The sequence below is a fragment of the Hippocampus zosterae genome, chromosome 9 (genome assembly GCF_025434085.1).
Source record: "Hippocampus zosterae strain Florida chromosome 9, ASM2543408v3, whole genome shotgun sequence".
Classification (NCBI taxonomy): domain Eukaryota; kingdom Metazoa; phylum Chordata; class Actinopteri; order Syngnathiformes; family Syngnathidae; genus Hippocampus; species Hippocampus zosterae.
Window position 1 is genome coordinate 14,177,415 of NC_067459.1, and position 17,673 is coordinate 14,195,087.

The 17,673-nt window shown below is 38.8% G+C and overlaps 1 protein-coding gene and 1 long non-coding RNA gene across 3 annotated transcripts; one reads left to right on the top strand and one right to left on the bottom strand.

Moving 5' to 3' along the window:
• Positions 1-211: 211 nt before the first annotated feature.
• LOC127607327 (uncharacterized) lies at positions 212-4,051 on the bottom strand. Its single transcript, XR_007964054.1, has 2 exons — positions 3,560-4,051; positions 212-328 (listed from the first exon to the last, which is right to left on the bottom strand). It is a non-coding gene; the product is annotated as an uncharacterized LOC127607327 (long non-coding RNA).
• fkbp5 (FKBP prolyl isomerase 5) lies at positions 3,926-16,708 on the top strand. 2 transcript variants are annotated; one of them, XM_052075487.1, is made up of 11 exons: positions 3,926-3,944; positions 8,845-8,975; positions 9,087-9,231; positions 10,253-10,395; positions 12,078-12,195; positions 12,292-12,448; positions 12,873-12,963; positions 13,082-13,165; positions 13,252-13,437; positions 13,534-13,773; positions 14,291-16,708. In XM_052075487.1, exons 2-11 carry the CDS (start codon positions 8,871-8,873, stop codon positions 14,333-14,335), a joined length of 1,314 nt encoding a protein of 437 aa, XP_051931447.1. In that variant the 5' UTR covers positions 3,926-3,944; positions 8,845-8,870; the 3' UTR covers positions 14,336-16,708. The 2 variants fall into 2 exon arrangements, with proteins under 2 accessions (XP_051931447.1, XP_051931446.1); XM_052075486.1 differs by lacking the exon at positions 3,926-3,944 and adding an exon at positions 4,141-4,364.
• Positions 16,709-17,673: the final 965 nt, after the last annotated feature.

The window sequence follows — 17,673 nt, forward strand, 5'->3', positions numbered from 1 at the left end:
AAATCACAAATTGTCATTTTGAAATGATTGCACCATCATGATTGTACTTTTCTGAGCTATTTCGCTGACATTCATTAATATATTGAAATACATATTTGACAAGGGGAAGAAAAAAAACCCAATTTGTTTGAGTGTTTCTGTCGATGGGTTTGGCCATAACAAAATCCAGGATGTTGTTGATGGAACAAGCAGTGTGATCTCACACAGTGCGTCAGTATAAACATTTATTCGAGCATTTCATTTCACGTCAGGTCAGATGAGGTCATCATGACTTCCACATAAGCATAGCGAGCCGGAGAACATGCCGCCACAATCTGCACATCAGCCTCTGTGAAAAACAACCCGGTGATTACGAGAACATCTAAAGCTTTCTTATCAACAGGTGTTCTTATCAATTGGTTGGAGGCATCGCACGACGAATGGCTGTTTGTCTTCTTTGATGACAACTGTTTTCATGGTGTATTATCTTTGCTCTTTTGAATAAAATGTTCCACTAGTAGGTGAGAGACTGTCTTTCCTCCTGGCGCCTCACTGTATTACTCATCCGGGGTGACAACCTCCCGGTGGACTTGCAGAATCAAATTCAGTCATGTTATGTCATCTTTGTTATAACCAAGATCACCGTGTTCCTTTCCATTGGTGTCTGGCTAGGTGCCAACAACGCGGCTTGACAGCGTTCTCGATGTTCATACCATGATGGGTGGGAGATGTGCTACAGTACACTCAGAAAACCTTAAATCCAACCAAATTAAAGATAACAACTTGCAAACAACGAGGCAATGTTTTTGGCAAAGTCGTGGAAATAAGATTCGGGATGCTGTCTTTTATTTTTTGAATTACAAAACAATGCAATCATTAAAAAAAAAACCCCAACAACAACAATTCAAGGACAAGGTCAAAAAAGTAACCGATGCGTCAGATAATTGTAAAGGTTTAATATATTAATAAGACTTGTTGTCTTGCTTCTAACAGCAGTTTAGATATTGTTATTGCTAAAACAATAAATACAAACTAAATTGCACTGCTATTTCATAGGGTACTGTCGAGTTTTTTTTGACAAACCAATGGTCCCAAGGGGTTTCCTTTATGATTTGTGATGCATTATATCTTCTTCATTAGGTTACTTGTGTTTCTTTGATAAGAGCACTGTCTATTCTTTTCAGAAGATCTTTGACTGTGCAGATAACACCATAAAGTACAACACATGACCAAATCAAAGGTACACTAACATCAGTTCAGGTTTTCAGAAACATCTTTTTTTTTTTTTTAACTGCATCCCCTAAGACTGTCTAGTATTTGACAAATCATTAATTGGAAGGAAATTCCCTTCACTTGGAAAAAACCCAAAAATGACTCACTGGACAAGTTTGCACAAATCACTTTTGTGGCTGCACACTGATGTGAATGCAATGCCACAAGAAAGAGTTGTGTTTGAGACGTTAATTAAAAAAAAATAGTTTGCCATTCTCAACGCTTTCAAAATACTCACACTTATCCCCTGTTTTGACAAATTTGGGCACATTTAACATTTTGTGGAATCATTATTTTAAGGTAATTTAGATCCTAGTGAAGTCTAACAACACATATTGTGATCAACATGTTTACATTAGATATACATTTTTAGGAGATCATTTATTTTGGCATTGCTTTTATTTTTTTATTTTTTATTTTGTAGAGAACAAAAGTAGTGAACACATCGGCTCCAAACACAATGTCTTACAGCCCTTTGTCATTTCCAACCAAAAGATATTCATTAACCCAAGTTGTTTAAAAACAAATCTACTCCTTTAATATTTCCTTGTTAAGACTGACAACTTGTGCGAGGCATGCATGAGTAGTCACTACCAAAAACAAAAGGCTGGACAAGATGTTGCAGTTACGCTTGTTATGCAACTTTATGACACATTACTTGATGAAGTCAAATTCCATTCAAATGTGAAATGTACACAAAAGGACAAGCAGTTGGTGTGAAAGCGATACACGCACGACAACATTTTGTTTGATTAGATTCACTGTTTCCAGTCCTTTTTGTAGGTTAATGTGAATGAGTATTATTATGAAAGGGTTTTTTTGTCGGAACATTTTAAAACACAGATAGCAGAGTTTTTACTTGCTTTTTAAAAAATTTGTATTGACTTCATGTGTCAGTAGCTGACTTGAGAGGATTTTAAAAGCTAACACGAGTCAGTTAAATTAGCTGATTAATCGGTCAGGCCCTAATTTTCATTTACCGTACATGAAGGCACTGATCAGAGTTGATCACGATTTCTCTCACTGATTATCAACAATTATTATTGTACAACATAGGAAAAATATGTATCAATATGTAACGCTTAACTTTATCTCAGTAAATCTCACCACGTGTTTACATTTCCAAATGATCACTTGTACAACGTTTCTAGGAAATCACACTGTCCCATCTCGAGTGAGCTACTTTTAGAACAGGCCTGAATGTTTTTATTTGGGGGAGGGGGGTATTCAAAGCCAAATGGTTTCCTCACAAACAAAAAATATTCTTGTTTATGACGGTCATTAGTCATGGAGTGAAACTCTTATTTGCCAGTAGTCTGAAAGGCAGCATTAAGTCTGTGGTCTTTGCAGATGGCCACCCCATCGTGAGTCTTGGTCTTTGGTGGACTTTTTCTAGTTTTTTCTAGTAATTTTCTTCCGTTCTATGGCTACAGTACTTGGTAATTTGGTGTTAAATTTCATTATGGTAAAATTTGCTCATGTGCTGACTTGTCATGTAGTGTGGAATGTAGGCTTTAGTCTTGCCCTTTCATGGAAGAGTTATATCTTACATTATGATAATTAAAAGTTTTTTTTAAAGATTCATTCATAAAAGAGAGAGCAACTTTTCAATATCCATTCGCAAAAGTCCTGAATAGGCTAGAACACGAGTTCTGAAACTTTTTTTTACCCCAGGAACCCCTAACAGGAGAGACGGTCAAACCCATGAATACAAAATGAAAACATTCGCAAGGAGCATGGAATAGATGCTAACACTGAACTAATGGAACAAGAGTCAGAGCTCCTTGTGTCCTTAATAGAACTCTCTCTCTCTCCCTCTATATATATATATATATATATATATATATATATATATATATATATATATATATATATATATATATATATCTCCCTCTATATATATATATATATATATATATATATATATATATATATATATATATATAGAGGGAGAGAGAGAGAGTGACTCTTGTTCCATTAGTATATATACATACACACACACACACGCACAGGGTTGTTACTATTTTTTGAAACTCAATTGTTGCTAACGAATATAGTCTCAATGAAGTGCAGGTGCAATGATGTAGGCAATATGTAAAATGGCGATTATACATTTCAGTTTAATCCAAACTGTGATGCAGCCAGTGACAAAAAAATGAGTGTGACGCCACTGTTTTCTGATGTGGCCCCCTAGGGCCTTGCTATTGAAAAAACAAGGGCAGTTTTGGAATCGGCAGGGGGAAAAAAAGCACTAAAAGTTCCCTTGAAAAAACAATTACCGGTAAAACAATTAGTAAAAATGTCATACCTGTGTTACTTTGCTTTTTTATCCATTCATGTAGATTATTATTTTTTTCAAATATAATATTCCGTGGAAATCCGAAAAATACATTTATTTTAAAACGCTGGTGAGCAGCGTGTCGTGGAATACTGTATAATCAAGCTAGCCCCCCAGGCTCTCCTACTCTGGCTGCCGAAAGTTTCGCTTGCCGCTCTGGTGTCAGTCGTCTCGGTTGCGCTTGCGCGGTGTTGACGATCGGAGCTGTCAGCTGACCTTGAGTGGGAGGAGGACAGCTTGTTCCGAAACAGCCTGTTCCCGATAGACCAAGTTCCGCACAGAACGGGTTACAGGTCAGTGTGTCTATTTGGAACACAGTGTTCTCATCAGCAGCGGCGGAGGCGGTGCAGCCACAGTAAGGAACATTGTATTACTTTGTGGCTCCTTTCCAAGACCTGCCCTTAATTTTTATACCGAACGCCTTCACGCCGCTACACTCTCTCACTCTGTTCACCCCCCCCCCCGCCCCCACCTCCCTTCTACCACACGCCGCCCGTCCCTACCCTTGCGTATTTTCCACTTCTGTACATCCCCCGGCTCATTTTGACGTTTGCACTCTACATCCCCCGGCTCATTTTGACGTTTGCACTCCATGTGGCCGCTACGTTTGAGGTGTGCAAACCGAACACAGGTCGCCAATCCGGTGTAGCGCGTCGGAACATCTCGTACCCAGGACGTGACGTACGTCGTACCCAATCATCTCGCAAGAACCGGCGTTCTTTAGTTCACTTTCCCATGTTGGATATTTATTTTTAAACAAGAGCCACAAGAAAATGTGAGTGTTATTATTCATTTTGCTCATCTGTGACTTAATTTGAGTGTTTCTTATGTGATTCGGCAACTCTCTGCTCATTGAGTGATTGAGATCATTTTTTATGCATCCTGTAGAATGCATAATGAAGACAGAAATGGGTTTTATGTGACGTATTGGTGCTGGCGATGTGTTGAGGATTAACATGTATTGGGGACATTTGAGGTTGCAGGTGTAGCCCACTGTGCTGTGGGAAAAATGGGTCGGGGGATTAAATGACTCTTTATTTTTCATTATTTTTTTAACCGTATTATATGAACCAACCCATCTAATGTTAAGTCCGAAGATCAGAGAAATTAATTTATATTGATGATGTGATTTCACATGAATGTTGCGGGGGGTCTGGCTCATTTTGTGCAATTATTAAAACCTTCCTAATGTACGTTGAAGAAATACATAAAAAAAACAAGAGGAGGAAGAACACGGTGACCTCTGTTACATACAATTCATGTACTGTATGTCTGGATGAGAATTAATCCTTCATGTTTAAAATGTTGTTTTCTATGTTTCTGTTATTACATAAGAATCCTCTAAATGCACCATTCATGTTTGAATGTATGGTAAATGTTCACATGTTTTAATTACTTTTTTTAAAATGCCAAGAATGGTAAAAGAAAAACCCTGGAACGTCACCTATGGGCGTAATGCTCTAAGCTTTGCACCAAGTTTTAAGATGATCACTCTTATGATAATCGTAATATTTCATCATCAACAAAAAAAAGGCACGTCAATTGATTCATTTCTCCCGGAATTCTACATTTGAGTCAGTTAGATGTCCTCGCATTCCTGCGAAAGGTTTCTGAGTTTAGGTATAGTCTGCACATGCTTTAATGTAATTGGTTGTTTTCACTGCGGATTTGATACATGGAAAGAAACTTCTTTGTAGCTGTTGTCATGAGGTTTCATTCCAATGTGAACATGAGATGAAATGCCATGTAAGGTGACTCAAATGAAACAGGTTTGATAAGCGGAGGGGTCTGAGATTGCAGAACACCATCAGGCTCCACCGGTGGGGAAATTTGAATAGAAGGAACATGGTGTTCGGACACACACACACACACGACACGTACACATGTGCGCGTACATAATCATTTGAGGACACTGCGTTGACTTGGATTTATTTCAGGGGGGGGGGGGGGCTCACCTCAAATTTAAAGATAAGAATTGTTTTTCACTCAATGTACAAACAGAAATAATGCGCTGTATGCATGTATAAGGCTTTGGAATTTTCTCAAACAAACCACAGATAAGATGCTGCCATAATATAAAGCTCCATTGGTTGACAGATCAATTTTGTCTTTGTTGAAATGTCTCTCAAAAAGAGATGGGTTTTAAAATAACAGAATAAGATTAAGAAAAAGGGCACGCTGAGGAGACATTTGAAGAAAGCAGCCCACACAGATATATGATGAAGTTCAAATGTCCAACTAAATTGGCAGAAAGTGAATTGATAAAGTAATTCAGGTTGTTTCAATACGTCATCACCATTTTGCTCATCATAAAACTGCTGCCAGTAAACCGGAGCGCACGCCGTCTCCATCTCGCTTCCTCTTGAGGCTATTTTGTTCCTTCCCTCGGTCGAGCTCATTTTACCAAAGCACACAATGTTCTTACAGCCTCTCCTGACTGACTAAGTAGTTGTGAACTTATCGACTTGTCACCCTTGAATCCGCAAAGAACAATTTGGTTCCCTTGCTTTATAAAGCCAGGCTGGTGTGACCTTAAAAGGATGAACACTAACTTTTTCCAGTTGGAAAGAAATCTGAAATTGAATTATGTCAACATCTTAACTAACTTAACCTAAATAAAATAAACCCAAAACTACTTGTGTGGAAGGAACTGGGGAGAGAAAGGCATGCTGACCATGCAAATTCACGTCATCCTTTTTTTTTTAACATTCCTAAAGAGTGGAAAAAGTTAATTGCTTATGACATGTAAATATACGCTTCCTCGTTTGATGACAAATCCGCCGGGCCAGGATCATGCTCACAGTGTACATTCCGTTCTTCATCTTGTATTCCTGACTTTGACTTTCGCCGTGTTGCACACGCTGCACAAGTGGGACTGAGTAGGCAAAACTGGCATCGCAATGTTCCAATTTTCTATATGGACCTCATCGTATCACACTTGTCCTCTGCCATCACAGGTATGATAGCGAAAAAGGCAAAGAAAAAGCAGAAGGCACTTGTGGGGTCCCTCCTGGGACCTGGCGTCCACATGTGTGGACATGACGTTTTTGGTTTTCAAGACTACAATGTTAAATTTTGGACTACAAGGGCCTGGCGTCCACTTACGAGGACGTTACATCATGTAAAAAGAGAATTCTTTGTTTTTACACTCATCAGGTCCCAATTAGCCTAAATATCCAAGAGAAAATAAAAATAAAATAAAAATGCATGCCTTGCAAGAGTTCGGGTCTTAGGAGGAGCTCAGTGAGCTGACGTCTTGACATCATGCATGAGGGAAGTTTGACATTTTCTCTGAGGCTTTAATTTATTTGTATTTTATTTTTTTCCCCCCACAAATTCTTGACAAAGATTTATTTCACTGTATGGTACCTCGCCTTTCGATTCCTTCACTTTTTCTCCACCCAAGTTTTGTTTTTTTTGGTGCGTGAAGAAAAATGGCAACATTGTTTTCCTGATTATCTCCTTCAGTGAGCCTTAAACTCTACACTTAAACCAATACACATGTGCGCGTGCACACACACACACACTCACACAAAGAAGTTTGTGAAGTATTCAAATGTTACTTGGAATAAAAACCCAAATAGTCTCAGTTCCAAATGACCTGATGCATCAGAAATGTATCCCATTGTGCTTATCAACGCTTTTTATCAGCGCCGCCACATATTTTTCTGGCAGTTTTTTTTTGCATTATTGCAAACAAACTCACGTGTTGACAATGCCACGAACTCTGAAAATTTTCACTTCACAAAAGACGATCGGTTCTTTTCATGGCAATTTTGGCAGCAGAGACTTTATGCTAAATTGCCTATCAACATGGTTTAAATACAAGAGAGATAAGCATTTGATTTCAACTGTGTACTAATGGTTTCAATCTGAAAGTCGAGTCTAAAAAATGCTGACATTAGCCAAAAAAGCATCTTACTACAAACTATTGATATGCAGACACACACACATAAACACACACACACACACACACACAGACACACACACACACACACACACACACACTCCTTATAGAAAAATACAAGATAAAATCAATAAAATAATAAATAAAAAAGGGGTAGAAGACGACATCACATAAAAAGCCTATTTGTGCAGTTTCGGTGATTTAAAAGACGCAACCAATATTGTGCGTCTCTGATGGAAAATGCTCTCTCAGCTTTAGTGTTACTTCTCGACTCTGAAATGACAATAGAAGGGCCGAATGGGCCGACTGACACACGACCCTCAAGATCTGAGGCCAGGGTTTAAAACCTCAGTTCGATAACTTGGAGCCAGAGGTATCTGTGCTTTAAAAGTAAAATCTAAAATGTAATCTAAAACAGATTTGAAGCCAATAAAATGATGCTAAAATTGGGGTGATATGGTGTCGTCTGGGCAGCACGGTTGTCGACTGGTTCGCAAGACAAGGTTCGATTCTGGCTCCGGCCTTCCTGTGTGTTTGCATGTTCTCCCCTTGCCTGCGTGGGTTTTCGCAGGGTACTCCGGTTTCCTCTTTCATTCCAAAAGCATCCATGGTCCTTGGGTGTGATTGTTTCGTTTTTTTGGTACCCTACGATTGGCTGGCAACCAGTTCAGGGTGTACCCCGCCTACTGCCCAAAGATGGCTGGGATAGGCTCCAGCATACCTGCGACCCTTGTGAGACTAAGCGGATTAGAAAATGGATGGATGGATAATGATGATTATGATGATGATGATGATGATAATTATGAGGATAAGTGGATCAGATAATGGATGGATGGTATTGCCTTGATATTTTGAGAAGTTGAGCAGGTGTTGTCAGAAAGACATTCTTCGACAGCAGTTAGGCTTCTAATGATGATTATGTGGCCAAAGGCCATAAATGAAAAACATAAAATTGAGCCTAAAAGCAAACCCTGTGGTACGTCACAGGCAGCAGTTATTTATTTTTGTCATCATGCAGATTGTTTCATGTCTTCAGTAAACACAATGACAGCAGCAGTGGCTCTATTGACAATACCACTATAATGTTAATAGAAACCCCCCAAAACTGGATAAAGTCTCTCAGACCTACAGTCCAAATGCAGGCAAAGTTGTAAGATCATAAAATGTCTGCCGCTCATCTTTTGCATGTCTTTGAATAGATGTGAGTTACGCCATACAAAAGAGAAAGAAGTACATATTTGTATTAGCATTGGCATTAGCATTAGCATGGATGAAAGATAATTAAAGCACAGCTTGATAAATGTGATCCATTTTTTAACACCAAATTTGTTTCTGGATTATGACCCAGCGTCACTGGAATGCCCACAAGAAGACATGACAACTGATCAGGATCTTTCCATGGATGGGGCCTCGATTGCTGCTGTGTTTGCTGCAAAGGGCATTGATGTAACGCCGAAAAAAGACCAAGGAATAATCAAGGTACTGTTGTCATATTTTGTAGTCTTAGATTGACTTCGGGCACTTTTCTGTCACATGGCAGAGGCTTTGGAAACATTAGGTTATTTTTTTAAATCATCTTGCTGCTTCAAGGTTTTCAAGCGTCATGGGCATGATGGAGAGCGCCCAATGATAGGGGACAGGGTGACAATCCATTACACGGGAAGTCTCCTCACTGGGAAGAAGTTTGACTGTACCCGGGATCGTAAGGAGTCCTTTTCGTTCAATGTTGGCAAGGGTAGGTGACTCACGCCTCTTTCTTTATTTCTCCTCTACAGCATGCAAATAGAACACTTAAGATCAACATTTAGCTTGCTGTGAGGAGAACGTTGAATTAGGCTTATCTCTGTCGTTGCCATGATCACCAGGGATGGGTATAATGATTTATTATGTAAGAATACAGCCATTCACATGCAATTTCACGTCTGAAAGCTTTCATAAAGGATGTGCATCCCTCCAATGAAAGACGATTCGATACAAATCTTGATACATGGCGTGCGATAAGATTCAAGGAGGGTTCATTTTTAAAATGGAACGATACGGTTCGATTGAGTGGGATTATGATTTGATTCGATATGGTTCAGTTCAAGAGGGTATGATGCAATGAATTTCTCTGTGTCATTTTGTAATCTGATTGAACCAGTCAGGACTAGAAATGTGGCATTTCAATATTATGTACAGAGAGAGAGAGAGAGAGAGACTCCCACTAAAAGACAACATGACTAGTTTTCTGTCGACAGAAAACCCCAAAACATCCTGTTATTTGCGTACACACTGCACCAGTGCATTGTTGGCCTCCATTCACACAGACCCTCCAAAAAGGACGGCGAACATTCCAAAGTGACGATCCCATATTTAACACACCTCCAATTGATTGCTTGTTATTTTTCACCATAGTTTGAAATCTTCGTTTAATCATTAGGGGATTTCTTTAACAACCGTCATGCTAATATGACTGTTGAGAATGGATCTCATAACATGGATGAGGTTTGTCCGTGTTGTGGGAGCCATTTCTTCTGACTGTTGCTTAATCATGAAGCTACATTCTACAGCTAGTTATAGTATTTCCCCTCAATCCATTGGTTTGGTCATCTTTACTCATCACAAAAGTATTTTTACTAATCAGAAACCCAACAGCTGTTTGAGTGTTCCCTTTCGGTGCTTTCTCTGTGGTGACTGCAACTTTTTAAGAGCTTATTTAAATGTAAAAACATGTATAACCTATAACTTAGAAACATATTTTTCTTGGATAAAAACAGGACAAGTCCTCAAAGCATGGGATATCGGCGTGTTATCGATGCAAAGAGGAGAGGTGTGCACTTTGCTGTGTAAGCCGGAGTACGCTTATGGCTCCGCTGGAAATCCAGACAAAATTCCTCCCAACTCGTCAGTGCTTTTTGAGGTAGGTACGGAATGTCGCCATTGACATTTGGGCCTTGAATAGCGCATGCATTCCACTGAGCGACCGACCGTCTGTGGACAGAGCAGCCATAGTCCTCCATTGCTGAAAATAAAATAAACAGTCAACAAATGAATGGCTGCATCACAAGTAGATTCATTTTTGAGAATGTTCCAACCACATCCTGGACATGAATCCTCTTTGAACTCAATTAGAATTCACAGTCGGACATGTTTGTCGCACTTTAGTAAGGAAGAGTCCTCAGATCGTATTAAGTCCTTCATTCAACAGCTTCCTGGAGTCCCTTGAAAGACCTTGTTTAAAAATATGAGTGGCTCGGTTAATAGATGGATTTTATTATTTTTATTACGTGAGCACATTTAACAACATGGAATTCTAAAACATTTTTTTTTTGTTTTTATGATACGTATTTTTAATTTAGAAATGATTTACCTGTACCATGGTTTGGGTTTGATTTTCATTTATTAGAACATTCTGCTATTTTGCCTCGGTTGTGTTGACTTTCACAAATTTCATTTTTAAATTCCAATTACCAGTTCAAATTATTGACTCAACTCTGTAGCTTTGACCCTGCGAACGTAAAATTTGAGTGTCAAAGCGGCAGGCAAGATTTGAGTATAGCCTCACTTCGTTCATTTTCCCCCAAATTTCTGGCCAAAGTCACAGCCACCACTAACGGGCATGACCTTCAAGCTTGACAATTCATAATTATGTGCAATCATTACAAGATATTTTCATCTTCAACAAAATACGGAGCTGCACCAGCAATGTAAAGCTAGCATTAGCACTGTGAGCAAGCCGACATTAGCCACAGCTGCAACATTGACTTGTTTGTCATGGAGTAGTCATGATCCTGAATGCTGTTGGTTGATTTTATTTTTGGGGATATATATTGAATAAAAACTCAAGAAGAGGTGATAAATTTAGTACAGAAATGGTTCTGATTCCACCTTGCTTCTGAATCCTAGGAGGTCCCGTTGCTTCTTTCTGTTTGCTAGTTCAGGGCTTCTCAATCTTTTTTCATCGATTCACCCCTTTTTTCAGCCAAGTCCCCACTAACCAGCTCAAAGCATTTTTGGATGAAGAAAAAAAAGACTTAAGAGTGCCGTGACATCAGTGTGGGATTTATTAAACTATGGAACTCCGTTTGTAGTCATATCTTTAGATGGCCAATGACTGACACTTGGTCAGACAGGCATTCTGTTGTTTTTGATGACAATGTTTTTCTCCAGGTCTGTCGTTTTCTGGAGAATCAAATTAGAGGTACAAGATGGGTTAGACAGTGTTTAATTTTTTTCACAGATGATTTCACTCATCTATTTATTGTCTTGTGTGTGACAGATTATACTGACAGTTCTAAAAATGACAAATGAAAAAAAGTATTTTTTTTAACTGTAAACTCCCCCTTTGATTACATTCGGAGGAAAAATAAAAACAATAAATACTGTCTGACCATTTTCTGAAAAATAGTCGACCTATCACCAAATGTTCATTGGTGGCAACTCCTACATGTTTTTTGTTATGTATTTTCGCCTCCCACACTAAACCTTCCCTTGCGCACTGCTGCGTTTTTATTTCTTTCTCAAATTGCACCTATCACACCAGCATTTGTTTTAAACAAAAACTAAAAACTGAAGAATGTGTATGTGTGTTTATTCAAACAGATAGAATTGCTCAAGTTCGAATTAGGAGAGAAGCTTACAGATGATGGTGGCATCATACGAAGAATAAAGGTCAAAGGGGATGGCCACTTGAATCCCAATGATGGCTCAGTCGTAGATGGTAATCGCCTGCATGGATAATATATTTTGCGCCCTTTATAATTTGGATTATATTACAAAACACTACATTGGAATCTGTGTTGTGTCACCCCTCAAGTGCATCTGGAGGGAAGCTGTGACAGTCGAGTGTTTGACATCAGGGACGTCAGCTTTGTTGTCAGTGAGTCAGAGGATAAAGGTGTTCCTCTGGGCGTGGACCGTGCCATTGATAAGATGCAGAAAGGAGAATGTTGCATACTCTACTTATCATCAAAGTAAGTTGTTCTTCCTGTTTATATCATTATTAATATATAGATAAAACAATATACTGTACAATAAACACCCTCCGTCACAAGGGTTACGTTCAAGACCACCACTGCATTAAGTGAAATCAGTGATATTGATAACCTTTTTCTGAACATTTCCTAGGCATGTTTTTATAGCATTCGTTTTTTAAAGGTCTTTAAACACACTTCAAAATAATATAAACACATTCAAATACAAAACAACCCCCCCCCCTGCCGATCTTATCAAGGATAATTCCAATTATAAATAATTATTAATTAATTATCAGGGGACAAATGTTACAAGTGAAAATTATTCATATATATATATATATATATATATATATATATATATATAATATCATAATCTTGACGCTTTCACATTTAAAGCCAGATATTCCCCGCTCTGTTGCAGGTATGGCTTTGGACGCAAAGGAAAACCAGAATTTGAAATTGGGCCGGACAAAGACGTTGTATATGAGGTTACGCTCAAAGATTTTAAAAGGGTAAGCATGAGCCAAAACATATTTTACCACCCAAATATGGTATGGAGGTAGTATTATCGTTTACTTAAAGGCAATTTTATGATGACTGAAAATGTCTGTGTCTGTTTGCTCCATCAAGGCGAAAGAACCTTGGGAAATTGATTTGCATGAAAAGCTGAAATTAGCCTCAGAAATCAAGCATAAAGGAAATCAGTATTATAAGGTAGAACAGCCTCTCGTTTCTATTATAATGAAGATAGAATATTGTCTTTTTTGTCATCGACTCAAAAATATCGTTTTGTCATTTAGGCAGGACACTACTACCATGCTGTCATCCAGTACCGGCGCATTGTTTCCTGGCTCGAGATGGAGTTTGGTCAAGCCCTGGAGCAGCAGAAGAGGATTAATGACTTTCTTTTGTCATCCTACCTCAATTTAGCGCTGTGTTTCCTGCGCATTCAAGATTTCTCTCTGGTAGTGGAGAACTGCAACAAGGTGTTCTGCGTTCAGCATTTGAATCGATGGTCGCATTTCATATGCGAGTATACATTTGTAGTTACCCCGTGCGTTGTTTTTGTCATTGCATCCAAGGTGATCGAACAGGACGCGAGCAACGAGAAGGCCTTGTATCGCCGTGGTGAGGCCCGTCTCCACCGAAACGAGTTCAACCTGGCCATGGTGGATTATCAACTTGTGCTGCAAGTCAATCCTGCTAATCGAGCTGCTCACCGTCAGATTTCTACTTGCCGAAGCAAGATGAAGGAATATCACGAGTTGGACAAGAAGACTTACGCCAACATGTTCCAGAAATTTGCAGAACGTGACACCAAGGTCTGTGAATGTATTCTTTTGTCAGTACAGGAGGAAAACATTATTTTCACACCCACACGAGGCACATTTGCACAGTCTAATGAGATCCATTACAAGAGGTGTATAAAAAAAACATTCTGCCTTTGTGAAGATGATTATGCTCAAATTTGATTGACTCCGTCGTTAGTATAAAAGCAATTAGGGCAGCAATGTCAGCAAACCACAAAATAGGATTCTCCTTTGGCCATGGTTAGTTGGCGGTTGTTCTCTTCATGATTATACTGCCCTCTGGTGTTCATGTTTGAAAATGAGGACATTTTTTTTTTCAAGGAGGCAACGTGAGATTTACATTTTACACTTGATGGACAGGCAAACCAGCAATACAATACGATCATATGACCCTTTTGAAATGTTTCGTTATTGATCTTAGCCTGCACATGTGTTCATAAATAGAGGAACACTCAGGAAAAGTTTACTTTCCATGAACATCTTTGGGTGAAATAACCAATCGGTGTGTTGTCTGCTTTGATCGAAACAGAATGGGAGGAGAAAGAGGAAGCGTGAGGAGCAGCAAGAACAATGAACTGGGCATTAAACGGCGACGGAGTCAGGACCGCCTGTCATGCCAGTGATGTCTGCAAGAGAAAGGGGCACGCCTCCAGGCCACCAACTCCAATATGCCCATTCCAAAGCAGAGTACACATTTCTCTTTCATGGGAGAGCATAACATCTACTACACACCTGTGAGTGGCTTCAGGACAGCTCATCTTGGCCTGTTTTTCAAATTCAAACATGAGTTACCGCCATCTTGTATGGCTCTGAAGATGGGATGGGATGTGCCTCATCGGTGTATGTTCACATCTTCAAACATGGATTTCCAGGGTCTGATGGACCATGTCAACATTGGCTGTTTTGGACTGGGACTTGAATCTAAAATGCATTTTGTGCTTAGGATAACATCTGTATGTTGCGTGTGCATTAAACAGTTAATAGTGTTCTTCTCTGCAAAATTCCTTGAGGAAAATTTATAAATTATTTGTTTTGTCTAAAATATTAAATTATGCATCGTCTTGTTCCTAAATCAGGTAACACTAACGGGAAGTAAGCACAAATGAAAGCCAAAACGAAATAGAGTAACCTCTCATCTGAATTTTCAACTCACCTATTTGGTCACGACTAGCGGTGAAATAAAAAAAAAAGTTTAAATCGTTTTTGTAGTTTAAAAAAAGACCATCAAATCGAACCAAATCGAATTGTTCTATATTGAAATCGATCATCCTCGAGTCATATCTTACACCATATTTCGAGATATGTATCGAATCAGCTCTTATTGGAGCGAGAGGCACATGCCTTGTCAGTCACCACAGTGAACAATTTAATTAATTCACCAGATTACGTGAGGGGAAAAATGACAAAGCATAGATAAAATAATTATTTGTAACGCATTATTGGTAATGTTAACACACAAAAAATATATATGCTGTGTATATATATGTGTGTATCAATGTTTAATACAAATAAATATTCCCTAGCCAGATTGACCGAGGGATGTATATGCTACATAGGTTTGAATTTTGCACTGGCTCTGCTGGTTCTAACTCAATTTAAGGTCCCTAAAGTACACAAGTGTATTCCTTTAATTCACCTCAGTAAATGCTTCTTACTTTGAAAATTCACCAATCTAGCCAGGGTATGATTACTATCATGTATATATTCATCCAAGCATGGGATTAATGTTCTCCATTGAATACATACAATTGCTGTTGCATGTGAACCAGTTTCATCTGATGAATGACGTTGCACCTTCGGGACTGATAAAGAGGTCTTAATATGACTTTGAAGCAATGACTACATATGAAACTGGTGGCAGCTTGAAAAAGTGAACACTGACTGAACTTAAACTTGCAAATACTTTTGGCAAATGTATCAGAACATCCCGAGTGTCCAGAAAGGTGGAATTCCTAAACATGCTCATTGGCGACAAAGATGAGCGCATACGTGCACACTTAAATGATGGTTTAATCAGTGGTCCCGTGCCCTCAGCTTAGGTTTCTTGAGCACGTCTTATAACGTGAGACTTGCAGCATCAGGAAGTGGTTGTTGTCTCTCATAACCTTAATAATATGGGCAGATTTGTAGTCACCGCTGACTGATTGCATCATCTTTTGACGTAAACAAAGAAAGGCAAAATTAAGTCTGGTCTTTTCAAGACATAAACAGGACAAATATTAAGTACCGATAGATAAAGGACAGTAACGAAGCCATTTCTGATAAGATCAAATCAAAATGGAATTTTTCTGTGTAATTTTCATGGAACAAGTGCACCTTTATGGATCTCTTTTTTTTTTTTTTTTAATCGTGTGAATGTTCATAGGAGACTATGATGCACTTTTGACTAAATGTCTGGAAAAGTACCAGACAATGACCGTCGGATGTTTTATAAACATTGGTATGTTGATAATTCAAAACCTTGACTGTCTTAAGTATGTTGCGTATCGCTGTGTGATTGGTAATATTCATTCATTTCTCAATATATCCTATGGCTGTCATCATTTTGTACAGTGAATGTGAGCATGAAGTCCTTTTCTATTGTAAAAGATCATTCTGACTTTGGTTTGATGTCCTTTTTTTTTTACATCCCATTCAAACAACAACAAACAAAAAGTGTGAACAATAGGTGAAAAATGAATAAAAAATAATGTTCCAAAAGAAGCACTCTGCCAATTGGTTTCTAAAGGAAGCTACGGGTTTTTTCCTTCGCAATGTTTACATGTAAACATCACACTTGTGTTTCATGTTTGAACCTGGCATTACGGCAAAAGAAATACTTACAGGCAGAAATGATGTAAGGTACCATTCATGTGAGTGTTCTATCTATATTTTTTATTTGCATTTTTGTTTTGTTTTTCATTTTTTGCACTTCAGAAAGAATAAATGAACATCCGCATACACGGAACTTGTGTCTATCTTTAAGGTTCGGCCAAGCATTGGCAAGGATATTTCAATGACAAAAGTACAGCGGAGACTTGAAATGGAGACAGGTGTGAACCATCTCTCATTTAATAGGAGTTAGAATCGGATTACTTAATTCTGTAAATGGCCACATCACCCAGTTATAAGCTGGTGTGCACACGTATCTTATTTAGGGTTGGGGCTCGCAGGCAGCAGCTTTAACAGGGAAGCCCCGACTTCCCTCTACCCAGCCTTTTGATCCAACTTTTCCATGGGGATCTCCAAGCATTCCCAGGCTCGCTGAGAAACATACCCGAGACCTTCCTTTCAAGCATCCCTGAATAGACCTTACTGAGGAGTACGATCCGCCTGTAAATGAAGCACACCAAGTCTCCCTTCTTATAAACACAAACAGCCATTCACCCTCACAATCGCAACTACGGAATATTTAGAGCAGTGCTGTCAACCTCATTTTTGTCGTGGGCCACAGTGTAGAACGGTATCTCCCTTGGAGTGCTGTTATGACTATGAAACAATATAAAGATGTTAAGAATAATGGTCTCTTCAAATATTGTTTAAGTTACATGAATGAGTGTTTTGGTAAGAAGAAAATGCTTACAATATGTCTGCTATTTATTACAAATGAACATTTGAAATTCTGGTTGATTTTTTCGCAAGCGTCATGGAAGTGGACATGTTTGATTTGATTTTGCGGACCACAGAAAATGAGATGGTGGGCCAAATCTGGCCCACGGGCCTTGGGTTTGACACCTATGATTTAGAGTGCTCAATGAACCTACTGTGCATATTTTTGGAAGGTGGGAGAAAACCGGAGTACCTGGAGAAAACCCTTTACACACACACACACACACACACACTCATGTGGTGTGTGTGTGTATGTATGTGTGTCGCTCTCTGTGTATATATATAAATAAACATGATAAATTATAAAAGAGACGTCAGGGTCAA